The 21,254-nt window shown below is 47.9% G+C and overlaps 2 protein-coding genes across 7 annotated transcripts; one reads left to right on the top strand and one right to left on the bottom strand.

The window, feature by feature from the left end:
- The first annotated feature begins 1,772 nt into the window (after positions 1-1,772).
- tjap1 (tight junction associated protein 1 (peripheral)) lies at positions 1,773-19,282 on the top strand. Of its 6 annotated transcripts, none has more exons than XM_047603125.1 (12): positions 1,773-2,111; positions 3,038-3,111; positions 3,237-3,283; positions 10,274-10,393; positions 11,755-11,783; positions 12,682-12,843; positions 12,971-13,037; positions 13,379-13,408; positions 13,873-13,980; positions 14,148-14,231; positions 16,297-16,941; positions 17,020-19,282. In XM_047603125.1, exons 3-12 carry the CDS (start codon positions 3,251-3,253, stop codon positions 17,572-17,574), a joined length of 1,833 nt encoding a protein of 610 aa, XP_047459081.1. In that variant the 5' UTR covers positions 1,773-2,111; positions 3,038-3,111; positions 3,237-3,250; the 3' UTR covers positions 17,575-19,282. The 6 variants fall into 6 exon arrangements, with proteins under 6 accessions (XP_047459081.1, XP_047459080.1, XP_047459082.1 ...); XM_047603124.1 differs by having other exon boundaries at positions 3,038-3,126; XM_047603126.1 differs by lacking the exon at positions 13,379-13,408 and having other exon boundaries at positions 3,038-3,126.
- Positions 19,283-19,700: 418 nt separating this feature from the next.
- On the bottom strand, positions 19,701-21,106 carry dnph1 (2'-deoxynucleoside 5'-phosphate N-hydrolase 1). The gene is made up of 3 exons (XM_047603497.1): positions 20,334-21,106; positions 20,120-20,191; positions 19,701-20,041 (listed from the first exon to the last, which is right to left on the bottom strand). The coding sequence occupies exons 1-3, from the start codon at positions 20,467-20,469 to the stop codon at positions 19,701-19,703; spliced, it is 549 nt and encodes a 182-aa protein (XP_047459453.1). The 5' UTR covers positions 20,470-21,106.
- Positions 21,107-21,254: the final 148 nt, after the last annotated feature.

Raw genomic sequence — 21,254 nt, 5'->3', positions numbered from 1 at the left:
TTCCAGGCGCTGCTCCTGACAGACGATGCTCAGGGAAACAGAGGAAACCTGTGGCACTGTTCAACCTCCCAAAGATCCAGCAGAACCAGCATGGATCTGATCCGAAGAACCGCCGACAGATCTCCACAGCAGAACTCTACAGAACCAGGAGGAGGAGGAGGAGGAGGAGGAGGAGGAGGAGGAGGATCCCTCTCTGATCTAAACTCAGACACAATGACCTGCTGCTGCTTTGTTTATCCAGACAAAGAGTGGCTGGGGGGGGGGTCAGCCTTGACCCCTTCACCACAGCAGCTGAGACCCCCCCCCCCCCCCCCCCCCCCAGCCCCATACCTCCCATTTAAACATGACACATTTAAAACATGTTATCTTTACCTTTATCCTCCTCGTCCTCTCGTTCCTGTTACACCTGGAGTCTCTTCCTCAGGGTCTTCCTCACCCCCCACATTCTTCCCCAGGGTCTTCCTCAGTCCTCAGGAGTAACGTTAGCCTCAGTTAGCTGAGGCAGAGACAGAAACAGCTGCTCAAACCTTCACCCTTCAATCGTTCATTCCTTCATTCCTTCATTCCTTCATTCCTCTCATAGCTGGGGGGGGGGGGGCATTGTTATGGAGCAGCTGGACATTGTCCTCGTCTTTCTGTCCTTCTACACACACACATTGTATTTTAAGGAAACGTGATAATGTATTAAACAGTCGACATCATAAATGATATTTCACAGTTGAACTGAAGAATAAAGTCGCGCTGTGTTGATTGATGCTGTAACACATGGTTTTATGTTTCTGTCTCCGTCCGTCTCCACTTTATTCACACGCTGCTTTAAAATACTGGATGTTTATCAGAAAAACTATAAGAGTTCACAGTTTACAGTTCATATTTTATTTTCTTAATTGAACACCTATACTATATATACATACATATATATACATATATATATGTATATATATATATATATACATGTATGTAGCCTTGTGTGCTGTGTGGAATTATCACTGAGCATGTAACAAATATTTATCTTATCTTAGATGTTTTCTTGTCCCTCTGTTGCGTCCACACACTTGTTTCAGTCTGTGTTGACAGTAACAAACTCAGAGATACAAAAATGTTTTCACTGTCAACACAACACAACAAATTTGTTTCCTTTTAGTGGATCAACTTTAAAGAAACTTTAAAAAGACTTTATTTAAATCCTTTTTTTTTTAATGCTATATTTATTCAAGTATACGTAGAAAACAATGAGCCAGTTGTTTTTCTGTACAAACAACAGGAAGAAACCTGGAGCAGAACCAGCTCATATGGAGGAACCATCTGCTGAAGACCAGCCGGGTAGAAACAGAGAAGATAGAGAGAGAAGAAGAACAGGAGAAACAAGATAAACTAACTTCAAACATCAAGCTGAAGGAAACATGTAGGATCTAGTAATATAACACATAGCTGATGATCTGTGACAGTTTGTGAGTATAACAGGAATCATGTTGGTGAATAGTTCATCTAGGTAGGAGTGGACACCTGGAGGAGGACATGAAGACTGGGACAGATGTAGTTTATGGAGGTTATATATATATTATGGAGGCTGGTTGATGAGGCCACGGCAGCAGATTTCATGGTGAAGCTTAAATAAATCATGTCCTGAATTTAAATAGATGGATTTCAAGTTTCTCCAACATAAAACAAAACCAGATACACGTGATTAAATCTTTAATCTTTAAAATGGAAACGTGACGTCATCGCGCAGGACGTGAGGGGCGTAAAGGGCGGGGGGTTGGTGGGATTCCTGAGGATTACCCGTCATGCCCCGCGGGTAAAGATGGCGGCGGCTGAACAGGGCAGAGGATCAACTTTCTTCGGGCGGATCTGAGAAGATTTGTGGCCGTAACTCGGTGCCTCTTCTCCGGCTGCTTCTCCTCCGGCCGCCCGCTGGTCGCATCCCGGATTCCCAGCTTGCACAGCCGGACCTCGGCGCTCCTCCCCGGCTTCGGATTGGTTCCCCCCTCTCCTCCCTCCTCCACAGCCGAAGGAGGAGACCGGAGCCCCGGATAAAGTTTCCTCCTCTCTCCGCTCTCCGGGACTTTGCGTGGGTCGAACCGGGCCTAGCCTCGATCCCCGGCGCTCAGGTAAGCAGTGACCGGGCTGCGGGTGGTTCTGGACGGGGCGGCCGCAGCTGGAGGCTCGGTGCTGGTCTCTGGGTGAAGGCTGGAGGCCGGACGGTCCAGGTTTAACGGAACCGAGGCTGGAGGTGATCCGTCCTCATTAATCAGCGGCTCAATTATTAATCAGCTGCTTCATTAAACATGTTGTTGTGTTTTCACTGACTCATCAAAGTTGTAAAAAGTTTCCAGCGATGAATGAACGCGGAGGTTTAAAGCGGGATCCCACAGGGTTTGGGTTCGGTCCCCGGGACACGGACCAGTGGGCTGCGACCCGCCAGCTCCTCCTAGACCCGGACTCTGTGTGTTTACAACAGTTTATTTAAGGATACTCCTCATAATATATGTTTCTCACATGCTAATAACAAGACATTTCATCACAGTATGATTTTAGTTTGTTAGCATCCAGGGTCAGAAACACACAAAGACTCACAAAGACACACAAAGACACACAAAGACACACAAACAGAAAGAAACGCAGATAGAAATGAGATGATGTTGATGGTGATGATGATGATGAAGGTGATGATGATGAAGATGATGATGATGGTGATGATGAAGATGGTGATGATGATGGTGAGGATGATGATGAAGATGATGATGATGATGATGATGAAGATGATGAAGATGGTGATGATGATGGTGATGATGATGGTGATGATGATGATGATGATGAAGGTGATGATGATGAGGATGATGGTGATGATGAAGATGATGATGATGAGGATGATGATGTGGTCCATGGACTCTGGACACCAGGTCTGGAGATATTTCCCCTCGGGATCAATAAAGTGGTTGTGGTTGTGAGACCGTTGTTCTGACCAGATCAGTGACTTTTCCTTCCTCCGTCTGCAGCGTCTCAGGTTTTTCTGTTTGTCCGTCGTCTGTTCCAGGTGATCGGAGACGAGAGGATCCGGTGTCAGGAGGACGAGGAGGACGAGGAGGACGAGGAGGACGATGAAGAGCTGTGAGTGACGTTCAGGTCTGGATCTAGTAGCTGTGGCCAGTAGATGCATCATCGTGTAATGTTCCTGTGATGAGCAGCGCCACCTTGTGGTCTGAGGTTTTACTGGTGAAACTCTCATGTTTCAGGATTTTCTCTGTGGATGAAGTCGTCTGAGGAGCAGATCACCTGTCAGGTACGAGCCCACGAACACCTGGACGAGCTCACCTGGAACATTACACTACACAACACACACTACACAACACACACTACACAACACACACTACACAGCACACACTACACAACACACACTGCACAGGACACACTGCACAACACACACTACACAACACACACTGCACAACACACACTACACAACACACACTACACAGCACACACTACACAACACACACTGCACACACTACACGACACACACTACACAATACACACTGCACAGGACACACTACACGACACACACTACACAACACACACTGCACAGGACACACTACACAACACACACTACACAGGACACACTACACAACACACACTACACGACACACACTACACAACACACACTGCACAGGACACACTACACAACACACACTACACAACACACACTACACAACACACACTACACAACACGCACTACACAACACACACTGCACACATTGCACAACACAACACTACACAACACGCACTACACAACACACACTGCACAACACACTACACAACACACACTACACGCACTACACTACACAACACACACTACACACTGCAGTGGTTCCCAACCAGTGCACCACAGGAAACCATCCACTTTCATTTAATTGGTCAGAAATGATTAATAATTAATGATTAATGATTTAATGTAAATAATTAGTCCCGGTTCATATATTTACTAACATCATTATAATATTATAATTAGTCCTGGTTCATATATTTACTAACATCATTATAATATTATAATTAGTCCTGGTTCATATATTTACTAACATCATTATAATATTATAATTAGTCCTGGTGCGTCTGTGCTACTGAACAGTTGCATCCTCGTCCACTAGGGGGCAGCAGGTGGATAATGAACCTGTCTTTCTACCTGCTGCCATTCGACAGAATAAGTCCTGATGCTTGGAGTGAGACAGTGGTGATCACAGACATATACATTAGACATGTAACCATATAAAAACGTCATGTTGTGATTATAGTGAGCAAAATAACCTCCACCTCTAATACACTCACCGAAACCATTTAACCAAATTATATTTTAGAAAAAAACAAATAAAAACAGCACAATGACCTTGAGGATATAGTAGCATTGCTGGGTTTAGCTGCTACGCACCCACTCTAATGGAAAAGCAAAGTTAACGTTATTATCATCTGAGACACACACACATTAACGTTACTCCTGTAAAAACAAAACACGTTTCAGTGTTTCCTGCTTTTAACACGTTCAAAACGTTTTTGTTTTTTTTTATCAAAATTTACCGGTTCAGTGTCGGACTTCCTGGTGTTTATTGTTCATTATTCATATTGGAAACCGTGTTTCCTACATCAGTGTATTTGGATAATGTTTTACCTGCCCCACTCATTGCCTCGGACCTTCTCACTGTTATGCTAATGCTAAGCTAGCGCACAGACACTCGTAGGAAGCAGCACCGATTATGGCCAGAAGGGTCCAGTTTACATGCAGCGGAGAAAATCTAAGAACTGACGGTAACATGTCCTCCTCCTCCACACTAGGGGGCGATACGTGTCTCTTCAGCGGGTTAATACAGCTCCTTTCCAGTTGACTTATACCGCCACCTGTGTGCTGCAGAGAGTTTTTAAAGCAAACTGCAGCAGCGTCTGCACCTCCCTGTGCTGCTGCCGTATCTCATCTCTGTGAATTATTTAACGTGGTAACCAGACACGGTTTTAATGACAATAAATATTTGAACGGTAAAACTAACCGTCTGGAATTTCACCACTACTTATCATGAAACTGGTAAACATTACAGTTACATCCCGATTTCCATAGAAACACATCAGAAATGTTGAGTGTGAGTCACTTTGGTTCCAGTGATCCACTAATGGAGGCACTGCTTTTAATTTAAAGACACATTTGTCTGTTGCTTCGTGTCTCAATAAAAACAGAACATCAGAAAGTTCTTCAGAGACTAAAACGTCTAAAACAAGGAACCTAAAGAAGATCCAGGTTCTCAGCCAGGAACGTCCAGCTGCCTCCAGATCAGCAGGAAGTTTCAGATTCATCCTTCATCAGCTGGATTCACTCTGCAGACACACAGACGAACCAACATCTGGACGTCCAAGAGTTTCTACACCAACCAATGACCTCATCCTGATCCACATGTGCAGGGAAACCAGCCAATGACATCACAGGAGCTCCAGCAGCAGTGGTCAAACCAAACTGGTGTCCAGTGTTCCAGCCTCCCTGTACGTGGTGGACGTTTAGATCATGGCTTAAGGTCCTACAAGGCTGTGAAGAAGCCCCTGATCAATGAGAGACAGAGGTTAGACCCAAGAACACAAGGACTGGACAGTCAGGACCTGGAAGAAGGTTCTGTGGTCAGATGAGTCCAGTTTCCAGCTTTATCTTCCTCCTGCTAATGTTCTGCTACGCAGAAGGCCAGGCCAAGCATCATCTCCAGCATGGACAGTAGCTACTGTCAGACATGGTGGAGGCAGCATCAGGCTTTGATGCATGATGCTGCTGGTGCTGCTCATCTCACTGTCTGTCATCACACATTCAGCTCGTTCTCCAAACCCACATGGTCCCTTCTGCACGTGCTCTGTTGTGTCCAGGTCCAAACTGGATGTTTCTACCAGATAAAGCCCCTTGACTCACATCCAGGACCAGTAGAACCAGGCTGCAGGAGCACAGGATCCAGGACCAGTAGAACCTGGCTGCAGGAGCACAGGATCCAGGACCAGTAGAACCTGGCTGCAGGAGCACAGGATCCAGGACCAGTTGAACCTGGCTGCAGGAGCACAGAACCAGCAGAACCAGGCTGCAGGAGCACAGGATCCAGGACCAGTAGAACCAGGCTGCAGGAGCACAGGATCCAGGACCAGTAGAACCTGGCTGCAGGAGCACAGGATCCAGGACCAGCAGAACCAGGCTGCAGGAGCACAGGATCCAGGACCAGTAGAACCTGGCTGCAGGAGCACAGGACCAGGACCAGCAGAACCAGGCTGCAGGAGCACAGGGTCCAGGACCAGCAGAACCAGGCTGCAGGAGCACAGGATCCAGGACCAGCAGAACCAGGCTGCAGGAGCACAGGATCCAGGACCAGCAGAACCTGGCTGCAGGAGCACAGGATCCAGGACCAGTAAACCTGGCTGCAGGAGCACAGGACCAGTAGAACCTGGCTACAGGAGCACAGAGTCCAGGTCTTAGAGTGGCCCCTGAATGAGCCCATTGTAAATCTGTGGTGGATTATCAAAAGGTCTGTTTCAAAGAGCAAACCAACAAATTTAGAAGAATTAAAAGTAGTAACTGAAGAAGAACGGGAGCAGATTATCTGAACAGTGTGAATTCTGGTGGGAACATGGAGCCAGGATTAGAGCTCTACTGCTGCTAATAAATATTAATCTGATCATCTGATGGTTCATTGAATTTCTGTTCAGCTTTGAACACATTCTCTGTTATTTGTTGACTTCGATTCCAACAATGTTGAGAACTGACACATTGAAAATTTCAAGAATTTAGTTTTGTTAGTTTTTCTTGTAAACAATAAACAGAATAAATATAATTTGTATTTGTTTATGTCTAATGCAGCCGAACCTTTGAAACACAAAGATTTTCCCACAAACATTTCATGATAATATTTGAGATTTTGTAACATTTTAAGAGTGTCCCAAAACTTTTTCCCACCACTGTATGTCGATGATAGATGTCTACATATGTATGTCTATGAAATGCGGGTTCTCTACCAGAGGTCTGGGAGTTTGAGGGTTCTACTGGTTCAGTACCTCAGCTGTTCCTAGGACTGCGTTCTTCTGGACTGAAGCCTCATGTGTTGTTCCCTGTTGGAGCCACTCTCCCAGTTTGGGGGTCACTGCCCGAATGTTCCTACTACCAAGGGTACATCTTGGTACTTCTCAACATTTTCGTGTTTCTTCTTTCTGATGTTGGAGTCAGCTGGTATCTCCACATCTCTCACTGCTCTTCACCCACCACCCACCTTACACCCTGCTACTATGTGCTGGGCTGGTCCTAGGTTCAAGTCAGTCTTACACAGTTCCAGACACTCCAGTATCTATGTGTGTGGCACTGAATCGTAGGCTTTCTTGTGGTCGGTCCAGGTGGTGCTCAGGTTGGGCTTTCTGCTCTTACGGTCTCTGGCTCTATTGAAACACTAGCTGGTGCTTGGTTTCTCTGGTGTTGCTTCTGAGCGCTGCTCATGTATTGGGCCACATGCTTAATGATGCCTGATAGAGCTTTACATGCTGTGCAGAGGCAGGTTATTGGCCAGCGGCTGGATGGGACGGGTCCTTTGGGCCTAGGACTGTCCTGCCCTGGCTTAGCAGCTCTGGGTTGGTCCCATCCCTCAGCAGCTGGTTCATATGTGATGTTACAGTGATGCCCACAGGAATTTATCGGACTGTGGTGGGAGGGTCTCTGACCCTCAGGGGCCCGATGGATCTCTTTAGTGTATTTTGAGGCCACTGAATATGATGTTAATTGCTGTATGTGAAGATAACAGGTTGGTAACATCCATAAGAACTTAAAAAAGCATATCAGAAATATTTCAAATTTAATCTTGAAAAATACAACAATGACACAAAGTCATTCATTCAGTCGTTCACTCGTTCATTCATTTAGAGCATATAAAACTTAACATCGATCATGTGAACAATCTTCAAACTGTCAAACAAACCGATGAACAAAGAACACTTGTATTTGTTGTCCTTGGCACATCCATGCTGCACCAATAGTCAGCTAAGACTCGACACTGACACACATCCGCCTTCGGACGCCTCATATTTCCTGGTGAAAAACCAGAGCTCTCCCAGAGTTCAACTCTTCAGGGTTTGGCCCTCAGGCAGCAGTGTTGGACACAGTACTTTTAAAAAGTAATTAGTTATAGCTACTAGTTACTTCTCCCAGAAAGTAACTGAGTTAGTAACTGAATTACTCCACTATAAAAGTAACTAGCTACCAGGGAAAGTAACTGTTGCGTTACTCTTCTTTTTTTAAGTTTAAATCTAAGAATTTGGATTTTATTTCTTAGCAGGTTTCACAAGCCACTTTTAATATTTATTGCACCTCAGACCACAACTGGTAGATATAAACCGGGTCGACCCGGATCAACTCACTTCTGGACCTCGCGCTGTCAGAGCTGCTGCCTGTTTTTTCCTCCCTCATACATCATTGCGTACGTTGCAGATAACACTCAGTTTTTTGATAACCTGAAGAATGGACCTGTCAAACTCCCGATGCTTCAAAAGGCGGCTGATATTTGAATCAATCCCTGTGTCGACCCGGCTCTGAAAATGCCGGCATTTTGGATGTGAAAGCGGTATGAGTACTAGGATTGTTCGGATTTCATTGCATAAACAACTTCAGGTCGAGTGTTTGTGTTTGTTTTTCGGTCATAGAAGACTGTGGCCACCACAGTCGTCTTAATTAATGAGAAACACTGTGCTAGGTTACTGGTTCTTGTTCTGGGAGGTTTCTGCGGTCAGCTCTTAGGTTATATCGCGTTATTCACCATGTTGCCCTTCTGTAGCTCTGCTAGCTGACTAACCTCCCTCCGTGCTGCCTTTATCTTGGCCTCTAACCGTATCTTCCATGGTGGGTGCTGCCTGTTATGGGGTTAAGGACAAGTAGATCCACAAGTAGATCTTCTGAAGGTACTTTGCAGCTCGGCTTCGGTATTTGTTGGGGCTCTAGTTGAGTCACGAACTCCCTTCTCAGGTCAGCAGCTCTTGTATTGAGGCTTGTTGTTGGTACTTGTTGGGACTTGGTACCAATCTCTGATTGTGGGGATGATGAAGACATCTCCCCGCTGACCGGTCCTCCTGGCACCCCTTGCTGTAGCGCTGTTGTTGTATTTCATTAATCTCTAGTTGTGAAAGTAGTTTTCAGTTATGGATGTTGGAACACTGGGCTAACAGCTGTTTCTTTGTTAGCCCTGATTGTGGGTTTAGGGAAAAGTCAAAGTCAACTGTAAGACTTTAACTTTTCTTTAATTTGTTCCAGCTTTGACGTCTCATTTTAAACCCGTTCATGTGTAACATCTCCATCTCTTCATCTTTGTTATGTTGAGGTTCACATTCGTGTAGTAGCCAGTATATGGTTTAAATGCCTCAGCCTTGTTACTGACCACGTCCATCCCTTTATGACCACAGTGGACCATCTTCTGACGGCTACTTCCAGCAGGATAATGCACCATGTCACAAAGCTCATATGATCTGGAACATGACAACGAGTTCACTGACATCCAGCCCCCCCCATGTATGTCTGTGTATGTACGTATATGATGGTGATAGAGATGTTGGACAAGGACTCGGTGTGAACTGGGGGGAGGAGGTTGTGACCCAGATGAAGCGCGTAGATGGTGAGAACGTGATCAGTGTCTCATTATTTAGACTCTTTTCTGTGTTAAATCTGAGCCGCGGCTCCAGAAAACGGGAAACACTGGACGACACACACGACACAACACACACTAAAGGTTGGCATCATCCAGATCAATGCAGCTGCACTTCCTGTTCTGGAAATAAACCAATCAATGAGCAGCCTGAGGCGCACACACACACACACACACACACACACACACACACACACACACACACACACACACACACAGAGAGAAAGAAGCTACTCAAATGAAACTTCTCCTCTAAGCTCAACGAGTCCAGTTGAGTTTTGGTTGTAAACCAGGACCTGGACTGAGAACATCATGTCCTAACACGCGTGGTCAGTGTGTGTTACAGTGTGTGTTACAGTGTGTGTTACAGTGTGTGTTACAGTGTGTGTATGTGTGTGTGGACCGATCCAGGCCGGTCCTCACAAACACACTAACCCGTGTGGTGATGGCGTGCTGATGCTGATGTGGGGCGACCGAGCATTGATCTGCTCTCAGAGAGCGAGGTAGCCACGGTGACGGGGTCCAGTCGTGGTGGTGGTGCGGTGGCGGTCGGCCGTGGCGTTTCCTTCCTCCTCTAACGCTCTTCTCCCGACCGACAGGACCCCAGGATGGCGAGCGCCGCCCCGGCCAGGAAGCCGTACCGCAAGGCTCCACCGCAGCACCGAGAAACACGCCATGCCCTCCCCACCGCCACGCCGCCGCCGCCCGACATCAACCAGGTAAACAAGCACACCCTCAACACGCTTTCTCCGCCTTTGTACGTCCCCGCCCGCCTCCTGGCCTCCGCTACCGGCCGTCCACAGCGTGGCGTCCCCCCTCCACCGCGCTCAGACAGCGAGCTGGACGTTTCCAGCTTGTCCAGTTTAGAGCTTTATGTCCCACCGCTCTACAGCTGCCACGCCCCCCGACCCAGCCAGACCAGAACCAGGGCAGTGGACCGGCACGGCGCGAGTCCTCAGCACCCTCAACGCCCTCCACGCCGCTCCACGAGTCCTCCACGTCCTTATCGTCCTCATCGTCCTGCACGCCACTCCGCGAGTCCTCCACGTCCTCAACGTCCTCCACGCCGCTCCACGAGTCCTCCACGCCGATCCACGAGTCCTCCATGCCGCTCCAGGCCCCGCCCTGGCGCTGCTAAGCAGGTGGTGCCAGGCGGAGCCGGAGGAAACCGCCACGACGGGCCCCGGTGCTCACAGGGCGCCATGCGTCCGAAGGGCATCCTGAAGCAGCCGGCCTCGATGTCTGCGGCGCAGCCTTATGATGTCATCAGGAAGTCAAAGTCGGTGGAAGTGCTGGACGATGGCGGGGGGCGGAGCGGCGCCTCTAGCCACACCCCGACCTGCTCTCTGGACCGGGCTGAACGGCGGTCCTCGGCCCCTCCCTCCCCCTCTAGACCTACCTGGAACTGGAGGATGAATGTCCTGGAGGAGAAGGTCCGATTCTCCAACTTCCTGGATGAGATCACCTGCCGGGTGCTAAGCCCCGCCCACCTCACGCTGCTCGGCAGGAAGCACAAAAGCTCCGCCCCCTGGCGTGGCCACAGGAACGAACCCGCGCCGGCGCCTGCAGGTCGGACTCGGCGTTGGGACGACTGGGTGGCGGCGCTTCATCGACCCGACACCTGGTACCAGCCACTAGGAGGGGAGGAGGGGGGTGACGTCACAGAGGAGGCGGGGCCTAAAGAGGAGGTGAATAGAGGAGTAAAGATGGAGGTTGAGGAGGTTAAAGAACAAAGACAAAGACCTTCTCTCTCTCACATGTCTCTGTTGTCCCACATCAAGGTAGAGTCTTCCTCCCTCCTCCTCTTTCTCCTGCGTTAATGTTAAATAGTGAAGTTTTGTTAGTTCTGAGGATTGTTTCTGTAAAACTTTGACATTGACACCATCAGAATATTGTGACATAGAGAAGGTTCAGGTTCAGGTAAAATGAATTTCACTTCATCGTTGATGTTGTGCTGCTTTCTCTAAACATTCATGTTCGACGAACCTTTAAATTATTTAAAGGTTTTTATTTTCTACATAAATAAATTAAGTGTTGAGTTAAATGTTCATTACCTAACGATGTTACTGATGTGTTTCAGGAGGCTCTGTCGGACTCAGACAGGATCAGGTGAGTTATTCATTTACATATCTAATTATTCCTGATTATAGACTCAGAGTCTAGTGTCCCAGTGTCTGACTCTGTTTCACCTTGGTCCTGGTTCGGTTTCATTCTTTCAGCTCAACTTTACAAACTGTGTGAACACGTTGGAGCTAAAACCAGACTAGAACCATCAGATCCAGGAGGAACAAGTTAGAAAACCACAAACATGTTGAACCAAACATTTCTAGAACTTAGAATGTAAATCTAACTGGACATTTCTAAGCTGTCAACAATTTACTTATTTACAACTATTTCCATTAAAACTATTTAGGACCAAACATCAGGTGTCCAACAGTATAATGTCTGAAGTCTCTAAACGTCTCCTGTCCTTTCTATCATGTGTAGCTGCTAGTCTTCCTCCTGCTGTTTCTCTGCTAGCTCTCTCCTCCTGCTAGCTCTCTCCTCTGCTAGCTCTCTCCTTGCTAGCTCTCTCCTCTTCTAGCTCTCTCCTCCTGCTATCCTCTCTCCTTCTTGTAGCTCTCTCCATCCTGCTAGCTCTCTCCCCCTGCTAGCTTCTCCTCTTGTAGCTCTACTCTCTCCTCCTGCTAGCTCTCTCCTCCTGCTAGCTCTCTCCTCCTGCTAGCTCTCTCTTGCTAGCTCTCTCTTGCTAGCTCTCTCCTCCTGCTAGCTCTCTCCTCCTGCTAGCTCTCTCCTCCTGCTAGCTCTCTCCTCTTGCTAGCTCTCTCCTGCTAGCTCTCTCTTGCTAGCCTTTTCCTCTTGCTAGCCTTTTCCTCCGTGAACCAAACATGACGACAACATTCAGGAGAAAGACTCAGTTATTTAGAACCAGTCTAGTTTTACTTGGTCTAGAAACACTAGTTAGAAACAGAGATGGTTGGTTTGAACTCCTCTCTTCTTTACCCAGAATCCTACAGCAGCAGAACGAGGACCTGCGGCGCCGCCTCTCTCTCTCCACCCACAAGATGGAGGCCATGGAGGCGGAGTTTGATGGCAGCCGCCACTACATGGAGGCGGAGCTTAGCCGAACCCGGGACGACCTGGACAAGATGAGGGACAAGTTCCGCAGGTCAGAGACAGGGTCAAAGGTCAAAGACAATCCGCTGATTTCTGCTTCTATTCTGTAGACTTTTATTGTGAAAGGACAGATTGCTCATTAGTGTCTCTGTCTTGTCTCTTGTCTCTTGTCTCTGCAGACTCCAGAATAGCTACACTGCATCCCAGAGAGCCAATCAGGATCTGGAGGAGAAGCTTCACGCTCTGGTAATAGTCATGCTAATAGTGATGCTAATAGTGATGCTAAAAGTGATGCTAAGAGTGGTGCTAATGGTGATGCTCATGGAGACTGTAATGACAACAATAATAGTGACGCTAACATTGATGCTAATGGAGACTCTCTGCTCCGCTACTCTGCTAATAGCAATGTTAATAGTGATGCTAATAGTGATGCTAATAGTGATGCTAACGGTGCGGTTGCCACACAACAAAGCCGGAGGTCAGAAGTGAATTGATGCTGATGACTCACGTTCTTCATCTTTCTTTTCTCTCCTCTTCCTCACGCTGCTCTTTAACGGACCTTCATCATCCTCATCCTTCTTCATCAGGCTGCCGTCAGTCAGACATGGGTTCACGCAGTAACGTTCCATTCATCTTCCTCCTCCTCTTCCTCCCTCCTGCTCCTCCTCCTCCTCATCTTCACCTTTCCTACTAGCTTTAGCGTTAGCCTGGTTAGCATTCAAATGATCTGGGAACCTTTTCATGATATTTTGAGATTAACAGAAAACTACAAACATGGCGTCCAGGGGATCGTCGTTTATTCCCACATGATCTGAATGTTCCAGGGGAGAGCTCCGCCCTCAGCTGTGACTGGCAGGCTTTGCACCGCCCTCAGCTGTGACTGGCAGGCTTTGCTCCGCCCTTTGCTGCGCCCACAGCTGTGACTGGCAGGCTGACGATGCATTTGCTCCACCCTCAGCTGTGACTGGCAGGCTAACAAAGTCTTTGCTCCGCCCACAGCTTTGACTGGCAGGCTAACGATGCCTTTGCTCCGCCCACAGCTTTGACTGGCAGGCTAACGATGTCTTTGCTCCGCCCACAGCTACGGAAGGTGGAGAGGGACAAGAAGACGATGGATCAGGAGATCGTGGAACTGACCAATAAACTACTGGACTCCAAGAACACGGTGGATCACCTGGAGGAGCTCAATGTGAGAACACCTCCACCTTTACTCTTTTTAGATTTGATCTCATTTAGATCTGCCTCTATCTTAGCTCCACCCCCATGTACGTTCGCCTCCTCCATGCTGCCCCAGCTCCTCCTCATGGCCCCTCCTCCACGTTACCTGAGCTAATCCAGGTGTGTGTTTGTCTCCAGGAGCGTTACAGGCAGGACTGTAATCTGGCCGTACAGCTGCTCAAGTGCAACAAGTCTCACTTCAGGAACCACAAGTTTGCTGACGTAAGTAAATAAGATGGAGAGAGAGAGAGAGAGAATTAGGTCGTCACAGCCGTCCGGTATTTGAATACAATAAAATACAATAGAATAAAATACTGAGGTAGAAAAATAAAAGCAAAAATAAAAACACAAAAGAGGACAAGGACACTTAAAAAACACAAGATACACGACACGTAGGTGGATAAGGTGCTGATGATATGATGGTAGTGTTACTGTAACTAAACCGTGTATAAAAGGAGTATAGTATATAATATAATATAATAATAATAATTAGGGCGCACGATAATTATAAATATATATATATATGATGTCAGGAAATTATGACATCATTCGGATAGGTCCGATATCATGACGTATCAGCCCGATAACATATAATCTCTGTTTTTGTCAGCACGGTGTGAGTGGTCGTTTTAATCAGCGCTCCCTCTCCTACATGAGACCTGCACGGCCTGCAGTGAATGCTGCATTCAAGTGGCGTCAGTATAATCAGAAAAACAACCTTCTGACTGAATAAATGCATTACTCCCTCATGTCGGGAAACAACTCATCAACTCTTATCACTTTCACATTGAAAATCCTATGTTGACTGACCTTTGGTGCTTTCACATCGGTAAAGTCCGGGTTGAACCTCCCGCTGTGAGAGCTGCGCCTGTTTCTTCCTCCCTCATACGTCATCACGTACATTACACATAAAGCTGCAGTTTGTTGATGACCTGAAGATTGAACCTGTCAAACCAAAAGGCTGCTGATATTAGAATAAATCACTGTGTCCTGCACAGAGCCGATATCTGCCTCCAAATCTCCTCTTCTCCTCGGATGCAGAGCGCTGCCACGATGGTTAAAAAAGTGAGAGACCGTTATAAAGACTGGATATAAACACAGTCGCCGTTCACCTCTGAGTTTCCATTAACAATCATTTGATTTGATTGATTGGAATAAAAACTCTCTGGCCTTCAGAGATCAGTCTTTATGGGAGCAGACCAGAACGAGTTTATGAGCTGAAGCCTCTACAATGATAAAGTCTGTCAGGCGTCTATATAAGACTATATCAGCGTCAGATCCAGGTTTTTAGCCCGATGTGAAAGGGGCTTCTGTCATTATTTGGTAGTAGCTGACTGATATCACCGTCTTATCCACAGTATTTTACTCATTTCCCCGGATGTTACACATAAATCATAGAAACATGAACATAAAAAGGTCGAGGAAACGGCTCACGAACCAGGAAAGGGGAATTTCCGTCACCACACGAATGCATCACAACGTGCATATGTTTGTAAATCTACGTTCGCTGGCTGAGTGAGATAAATATTTAAAGAAAACACCACAGGGAGGGAGAAATAGCACAGAACTAGCAGAGAAATGTCTGATTCTAACTTGTGTCAGTGCATTTTCTGTTTTTTAGAACTTGTGAACTTTTCCACTTTATTTACTTTTAAACTTGATGCAAAGTATTTCAGGTCTAGAGGCCTTTATTTGGTTCATTTCAAATATCAAATAGTTTAGTTCGAGCCTGATCTTTTAGCAAATGTTTGCTTGCTCATAGTTTTTCATCTGAAAAATAAATATCTTCCTTTTAAGAGTCAAAACTGTTTGTTCATTAGTCTGTCTTATCTCCAGGTCTGGTATCGGTATCGGTATCGGCCTTTGGAAGCAGAAAGTTATCGGTATCAGTTTACAAAAAGAGTTATCGTGCAGCCCTAATAATAATGTATAATAACACCAGTATAATAACAGTATATAGTACTAATTATGGCATCAGTATGTAGTAATAATAATAATAATAATGATTTACACATAGAACTGTGTCATATGAATAAATAAATATATAAATGAAGATGGTTCTAGGAGCTAACTTACTAATGCTAGCTGATGAAGAAAGGCTAACACTAGCTAACAAGGAAGCGCTAACGAGAGTCTCCACCTTCCAACTGTCAGTCAATCAGATCAGACAGGAAGTGTTCAAAACATTCCAAAAGTTGCGGGTTTAACGTTAGCATGTAGCCTTGGTTAGCATGTAGCCAAGGTTAACCCTGGTTAGCTTGTGTTAGCATGTGTTGTGTCTCCCCAGCTTCCCTCCGAATTGCAGGACATGCTGAATAAACACATGAAGACCAGTCTCCCAGAGCGAAGCCCCGCCCCCGGCACCCAGGATCCGGACACGCTCAGTCTGACGCCGGCCGACGTCGTCCCAACTTCAGTCATCGCCCGCGTCCTGGAGAAGCCCGAGCCACTGGTCCTGAACTCCGCCCAGTCCAGCAGCAGCGGCCGCCCCGTCGCCGAGGACGTCTTCGTCCACGTGGACATGACGGCGGCGGCCGAGGTTCAGGATGGAGGCGGCCCGGGGATGTGGCAGCAGAACGGGGCGCGCAGCCAGAGCAGCAGCCTGGACGAGGAAGCCAACTCCGCCCCCTCCTTTGAGAAGCTGAACCCCTACCCGGCGCCACCGCCCCCCCACCCCCTCTACCCTGGACGTAAGGTCATCGAATTCTCCTCCGACGACAAAGTCAAGATCCCAAAAAACTCGCCACTGCCCAACTGCACCTACGCCACGAGGCAGGCCATCTCCCTGAGCCTGGTGCAGGGCGACGACGTCAGCCCCGCCACTTCCTCTGGTGGAGGGGGCGGGGTCAACCAGTGCACGCCACCATTGCAGCGTGACATCATCAGTGAGCCGCTGTCCAGCCAGTCCAGCCCCTTCAGCAGCCCGCCACAGGTAAGCTAAGCCCCACAGTCCAGCTCCTCCAGTGAGATGCTCGTCATGTGATGATTAATGTTTTGGCCCCGCCCCCAGGCTCCGAGCGTCCTGGCAAGCTCCGGTAGTTCGGAGGAGGACCTTCTGGCCAACTGGCAGCGGATGTTTGTGGAGAAGATGGCGCCGTCCTCGGGCGTCTCTCTGGCGTCTCAGCGGCGGCAGGTGGCACCGGATGGGGCGGCGTCCTCCTCCGAGCGCCACAGGGCAGCGTACTCAGACGGCGAGGAGGGCTCGTCTGCACAGAGCTGGACGCCGAGCCGGGGCTCCAGCCTCGACACCGACACCGACACCGAGCAGCGTCCCAGCGGGAGGGGGCGGGGCCAGAAGCTGCTGATGGACCTGGAGGACGACGGCGGTAGCGGGGACACTGCAGTCACCGTGGCAACCAGCCCCGGCCACAGGAAGGAGGAGGAGGAGGCGGGGGAGGAGGGGGAGGACATCCTCCCCCACGACCTACCCGCCATCTCGCCCCGCCTCCTGGAGTTTGACTCCGCCCAGCGACCCCAGAGGAGTCCGAAGAGAATGGGCGTGCACCACCTGCACCGCAAAGACAGCCTGACCCGAGCCCAGGAGCAAGGCACGCTGCTCGACTGACACGCCTCACTGTGGCCCCGCATCCGTCTCCACGGCAACTGACCTGCCCCTCAGAGGTCAGAGGTCACGGCCCTCCAGGAAATAGCCATGCTCTACACATGCTGCCCAGACAGCGTCCACACACTTCTGACAACTGACAACGTTAATGGATTTAATCACAATGAAAGAAACAGAACCAGAAGTATGTGGACAGAAGAACCACCTGTAGAGAGACTGTGTGTGTGCGCGTGTGTGCGTGTGTGTGTCTTTTATTTTGAAGGAACACTCAGACACAGTGCCTCTCTCAGACTTTTATTTTGGCGTGTTTTGTTGAGTTTAGTTTAGTTTCTTTCTGTTCTCACTACGAGGCAGACGTGTTAATGAACTGTTTTGGCCTCTCTGAGCCTCCGTAGTTGAGGCTGATGGAATGTAGAGCATAGACTGTAAATAAATATGGATGCCTCCTCTACAGCTAGTAGAGCTCCCCCTGGTGGCTGGAGGCTGCAGTATAGGTCATAAGCTCCACCCCGTCCAAGTTAGTGGGCTGGAAACTAAAACAGTAAAATACACATCACATAAATTATTTCAAGGATGGTTATTAGTTAATATAATGTGGATGAAAGTTTAATTTGTTTGCCACTAAACAGGATGTGACATCATGGCCATGCCCACTGCTCCATGAGGAGGTCCCGTAAAAAAAAATTAAAAGTAAGTTCAGTGTATAATCCAACATTTCCTTGTAGCTGGTGGAGGAGGATTCATTCAATGAAAACACCAGTGAGTCTGGAGGAAGTGTGGGCGGGGCTTCATCAGTCTGGAGGAAGTGTGGGCGGGGCTTCATCAGTCTGGAGGAAGTGTCCATATTAATATACAGTCTATGGTTTAATCCCTCACAGCTCTGATTGTTTCTGGTTGAGTATTAGTCAGCTGACTGGAGGTGATCAGCTGATTGTTTGTAATGGCTCAGAAGCTTTTATTGTGGCGGTCTGTCAGAGTGCATGATGGGAAACACCTGATCAGATTCATTGATCGCCGTTCAGGAAACAGACGATTAAAGTCACATGGTCTTCTTCAGTCACGACTTCCTGGTTCCTAAAACATTAGCATTAACATTTTCTTCTTCATCCTCTTCCTCCTCGTTTTCCTCCTGTTCGTCCTTTTTCACGTTGTTAAATTTTTCTGTTGTCACTGTTTTCTTGTGTAACTGTCTCTGTGAGGACCCGTCTGGTCCCCACGGAGACATAAAGACCTGTGTGTGTCTGTGTGTGTGTGTGTTAGCCTGTTAGCATGTACTGAGGCTATAAATACCTTTTCCATCTGTACTCATTCATCTTTAATGATTCTTCTTCATGAATATAATTCGAGTTGTTGCTGAGTTCTCCTCATTCCTCCTCCTCTGTCTGCTGATGAAGACCATGACGTTAAAGCAGCTCGTTTTCCCAGCATGCTTCACTGAAACACTCCTTATGGTCTGGTTCCTGGTTCCTGGTTCTGCTCTGAGTCCTGGTTCTTCGGATCCCGGTAGGATCCTGCTGGGAGGACTCGGACTCACCGGAGATGAATGTGGACCTTTAACGAACCTGTGACCTTCAGGTGATTGTAGCCCCGCCCTCTGCTCCACCCACAGGTGCTGACCTCTGACCTCTGGACTGTTAGAACTCCACTAATGATTTATTTTCTCAGTTTGTAAACATGTATATTTTAAATCAAATAAATATTTTAAACTTAAGTCAGAGTTGGTGTGTTTCAGTCAAACAGGAAGTGACCTGCGGGGATACGTCCCACCTGGACAGGTATGCCCACACATGTTGTATCCACTCACATGATCGATGTGTTAGCCTGTTGTCATGAAGTGGTCATGTGGGGAGGGCGGGTCTTGTGAGTACATGTTGCCATGGAGATGCGTCAGCTGTTTCAGCCTGACCTCATTAATACTGATGATGTCAACACTAGTTTTTACTTTCAGGTTTATTTATTTCAGATCGTTACAGTGGAACTGATCACATGCCCGGTTCCAGGTTCCTCAGGTTCTGCTGAAGAACTCGTCCAGGACCTTCTCCACTTCATCCTCGCTGTAATCCCTCACTGTGATTGGTCTCGTCGCGGCTCCGCGATCATTGCGATAACTAACGAAACAACGAGATCAGTTACCAACATTGAACAGCTGATCTCTGTCGGCCATGTTGGATCTGAACACAGCTGATTGGCTGTCGGCCATGTTGGATCTGAACACAGCTGATTGGCTGCCATGTTGGATCTGAACACAGCTGATTGGCTGTCGGCCATATTGGATCTGAACACAGCTGATTGTCTGTCGGCCATGTTGGATCTGAACACAGCTGATTGGCTGTCGGCCATATTGGATCTAGTGACTCACCGCGTCCTGATGACGGTCTGAACAGACACAGGATTTTCTTTTTCATGTCGACGGCTCGGCCGAGCTCGTAGCCGACACCCAGCGACGGCTGCGTCACCTCGGCAACGACGGCTGGAGACAGAGAGGTCAGAGGTCAGAGGTCAGAGGGCTGTCGCACCGGTCAATCAACAATCAGTCCTCGATAATCACCGTCAGACTGTCGGATCCAGTCCACGTCGCGGTCGTGGATGTAGCGGTCTCCTGCGGCTGTGGCGTCCTCTCCTGTCCAATCACAGCACAGCAGCTCAGTGACATCACACATAACCGACCAATCAAAGCTCAGTGTACAGCTTCTTCATGAGCCAAGCAGAAATTCAGAGGCTTTGTTCTGCGCATGTGCAGTGTGTGTAAGCGTGAGAGAGACCTCTGTCGGTGAGCTCGGGGCTGCTCACGTGCTCCGTCAGCACGCTCCCGTAGGTCTGCAGCGCGGTCACGATCCTCCGGTAAAGTGGGGCGTCGTCTCTCCCGCCTCTGATGCTGCCGCAGAAATAAACCTTCATGGCTCCGCCTGATCTAACTCGTTCTACCGGGTTCTACAGAAGCTTTGGTCTCGGACTTCGTACCCAGACTTCCCGCGCGCCAGTGTCACGTGCCTCCGTCGTTACGTGCCTCCGTCGTTACGTAAACGTGGAGAGTTTGTTTCCCTGAGTTCAGTCTGACAGGAACAGGTTGGTTCTATCGCTGAAACCCTGAATCTAACCCTCGGAACAGCTACATTTCATACTTGTCCTTGTTTTAATGTAAATTCCGAGTCTTAGTCCTGCTGTTTTTATCTTCTGTGTATTTTATTTGTGTTGTGTCGAGCTGCTGTCTGTTCTTAATTGTCGCAGCTTTGCTCGGCTTCTCTTGGAAAAGAGGTCTCTGTATCTCAATGGGATCGATCTGGTGAAATAAAGCCAAATAATATTTTTTCCTGGATACTCTACGGTGAAAATGAAACCCGGCCAGAGGAGAGAGCTAGTCCGCTTCAAATGATCTAAAAACACAACACGACAGCCCCTTTGCTATTGGTGGAAACATGCATCCATCAACCAATCAGGACATGATGTGTCAGTGGTTGCTAAGGAACAGCGAGGCTACATTCGGTCTATGGAGACGGAAGACAGTTTAGAGATTTGGGACATTTGGACATTATTACTGATTGGACACCTGATAGTTTTAGACACGGTCCCAAATAGCTGGACAAAAAAAAAAACACTTCAGTCACAGTAAGTTACACATCGACCTGACAGGCAGAACTCAGGGTTCATGATGACCCTACAAAATAAAACTGACAAGACGACAG

Source organism: Mugil cephalus, chromosome 13, assembly GCF_022458985.1.
Source record: "Mugil cephalus isolate CIBA_MC_2020 chromosome 13, CIBA_Mcephalus_1.1, whole genome shotgun sequence".
Lineage (NCBI taxonomy): Eukaryota > Metazoa > Chordata > Actinopteri > Mugiliformes > Mugilidae > Mugil > Mugil cephalus.
This window is presented reverse-complemented; position numbering and strand designations above follow the sequence as displayed.

Excerpts from the sequence above, each read along its gene's own strand:
- tjap1 (XM_047603122.1), top strand. The coding sequence starts at position 10,877 with ATGCGTCCGAAGGGCATCCTGAAGCAGCCGGCCTCGATGTCTGCGGCG. Across the intron at positions 13,981-14,147 it reads ATCACCTGGAGGAGCTCAAT|GAGCGTTACAGGCAGGACTG; the intron begins GTGAGAACACCT and ends GTTTGTCTCCAG. Across the intron at positions 14,232-16,296 it reads GGAACCACAAGTTTGCTGAC|CTTCCCTCCGAATTGCAGGA; the intron begins GTAAGTAAATAA and ends GTGTCTCCCCAG.
- dnph1 (XM_047603497.1), bottom strand. The coding sequence starts at position 20,469 with ATGAAGGTTTATTTCTGCGGCAGCATCAGAGGCGGGAGAGACGACGCC. Across the intron at positions 20,192-20,333 it reads CCCCGAGCTCACCGACAGAG|GAGAGGACGCCACAGCCGCA; the intron begins GTCTCTCTCACG and ends GTGATTGGACAG. Across the intron at positions 20,042-20,119 it reads CTGGATCCGACAGTCTGACG|CCGTCGTTGCCGAGGTGACG; the intron begins GTGATTATCGAG and ends CTCTGTCTCCAG.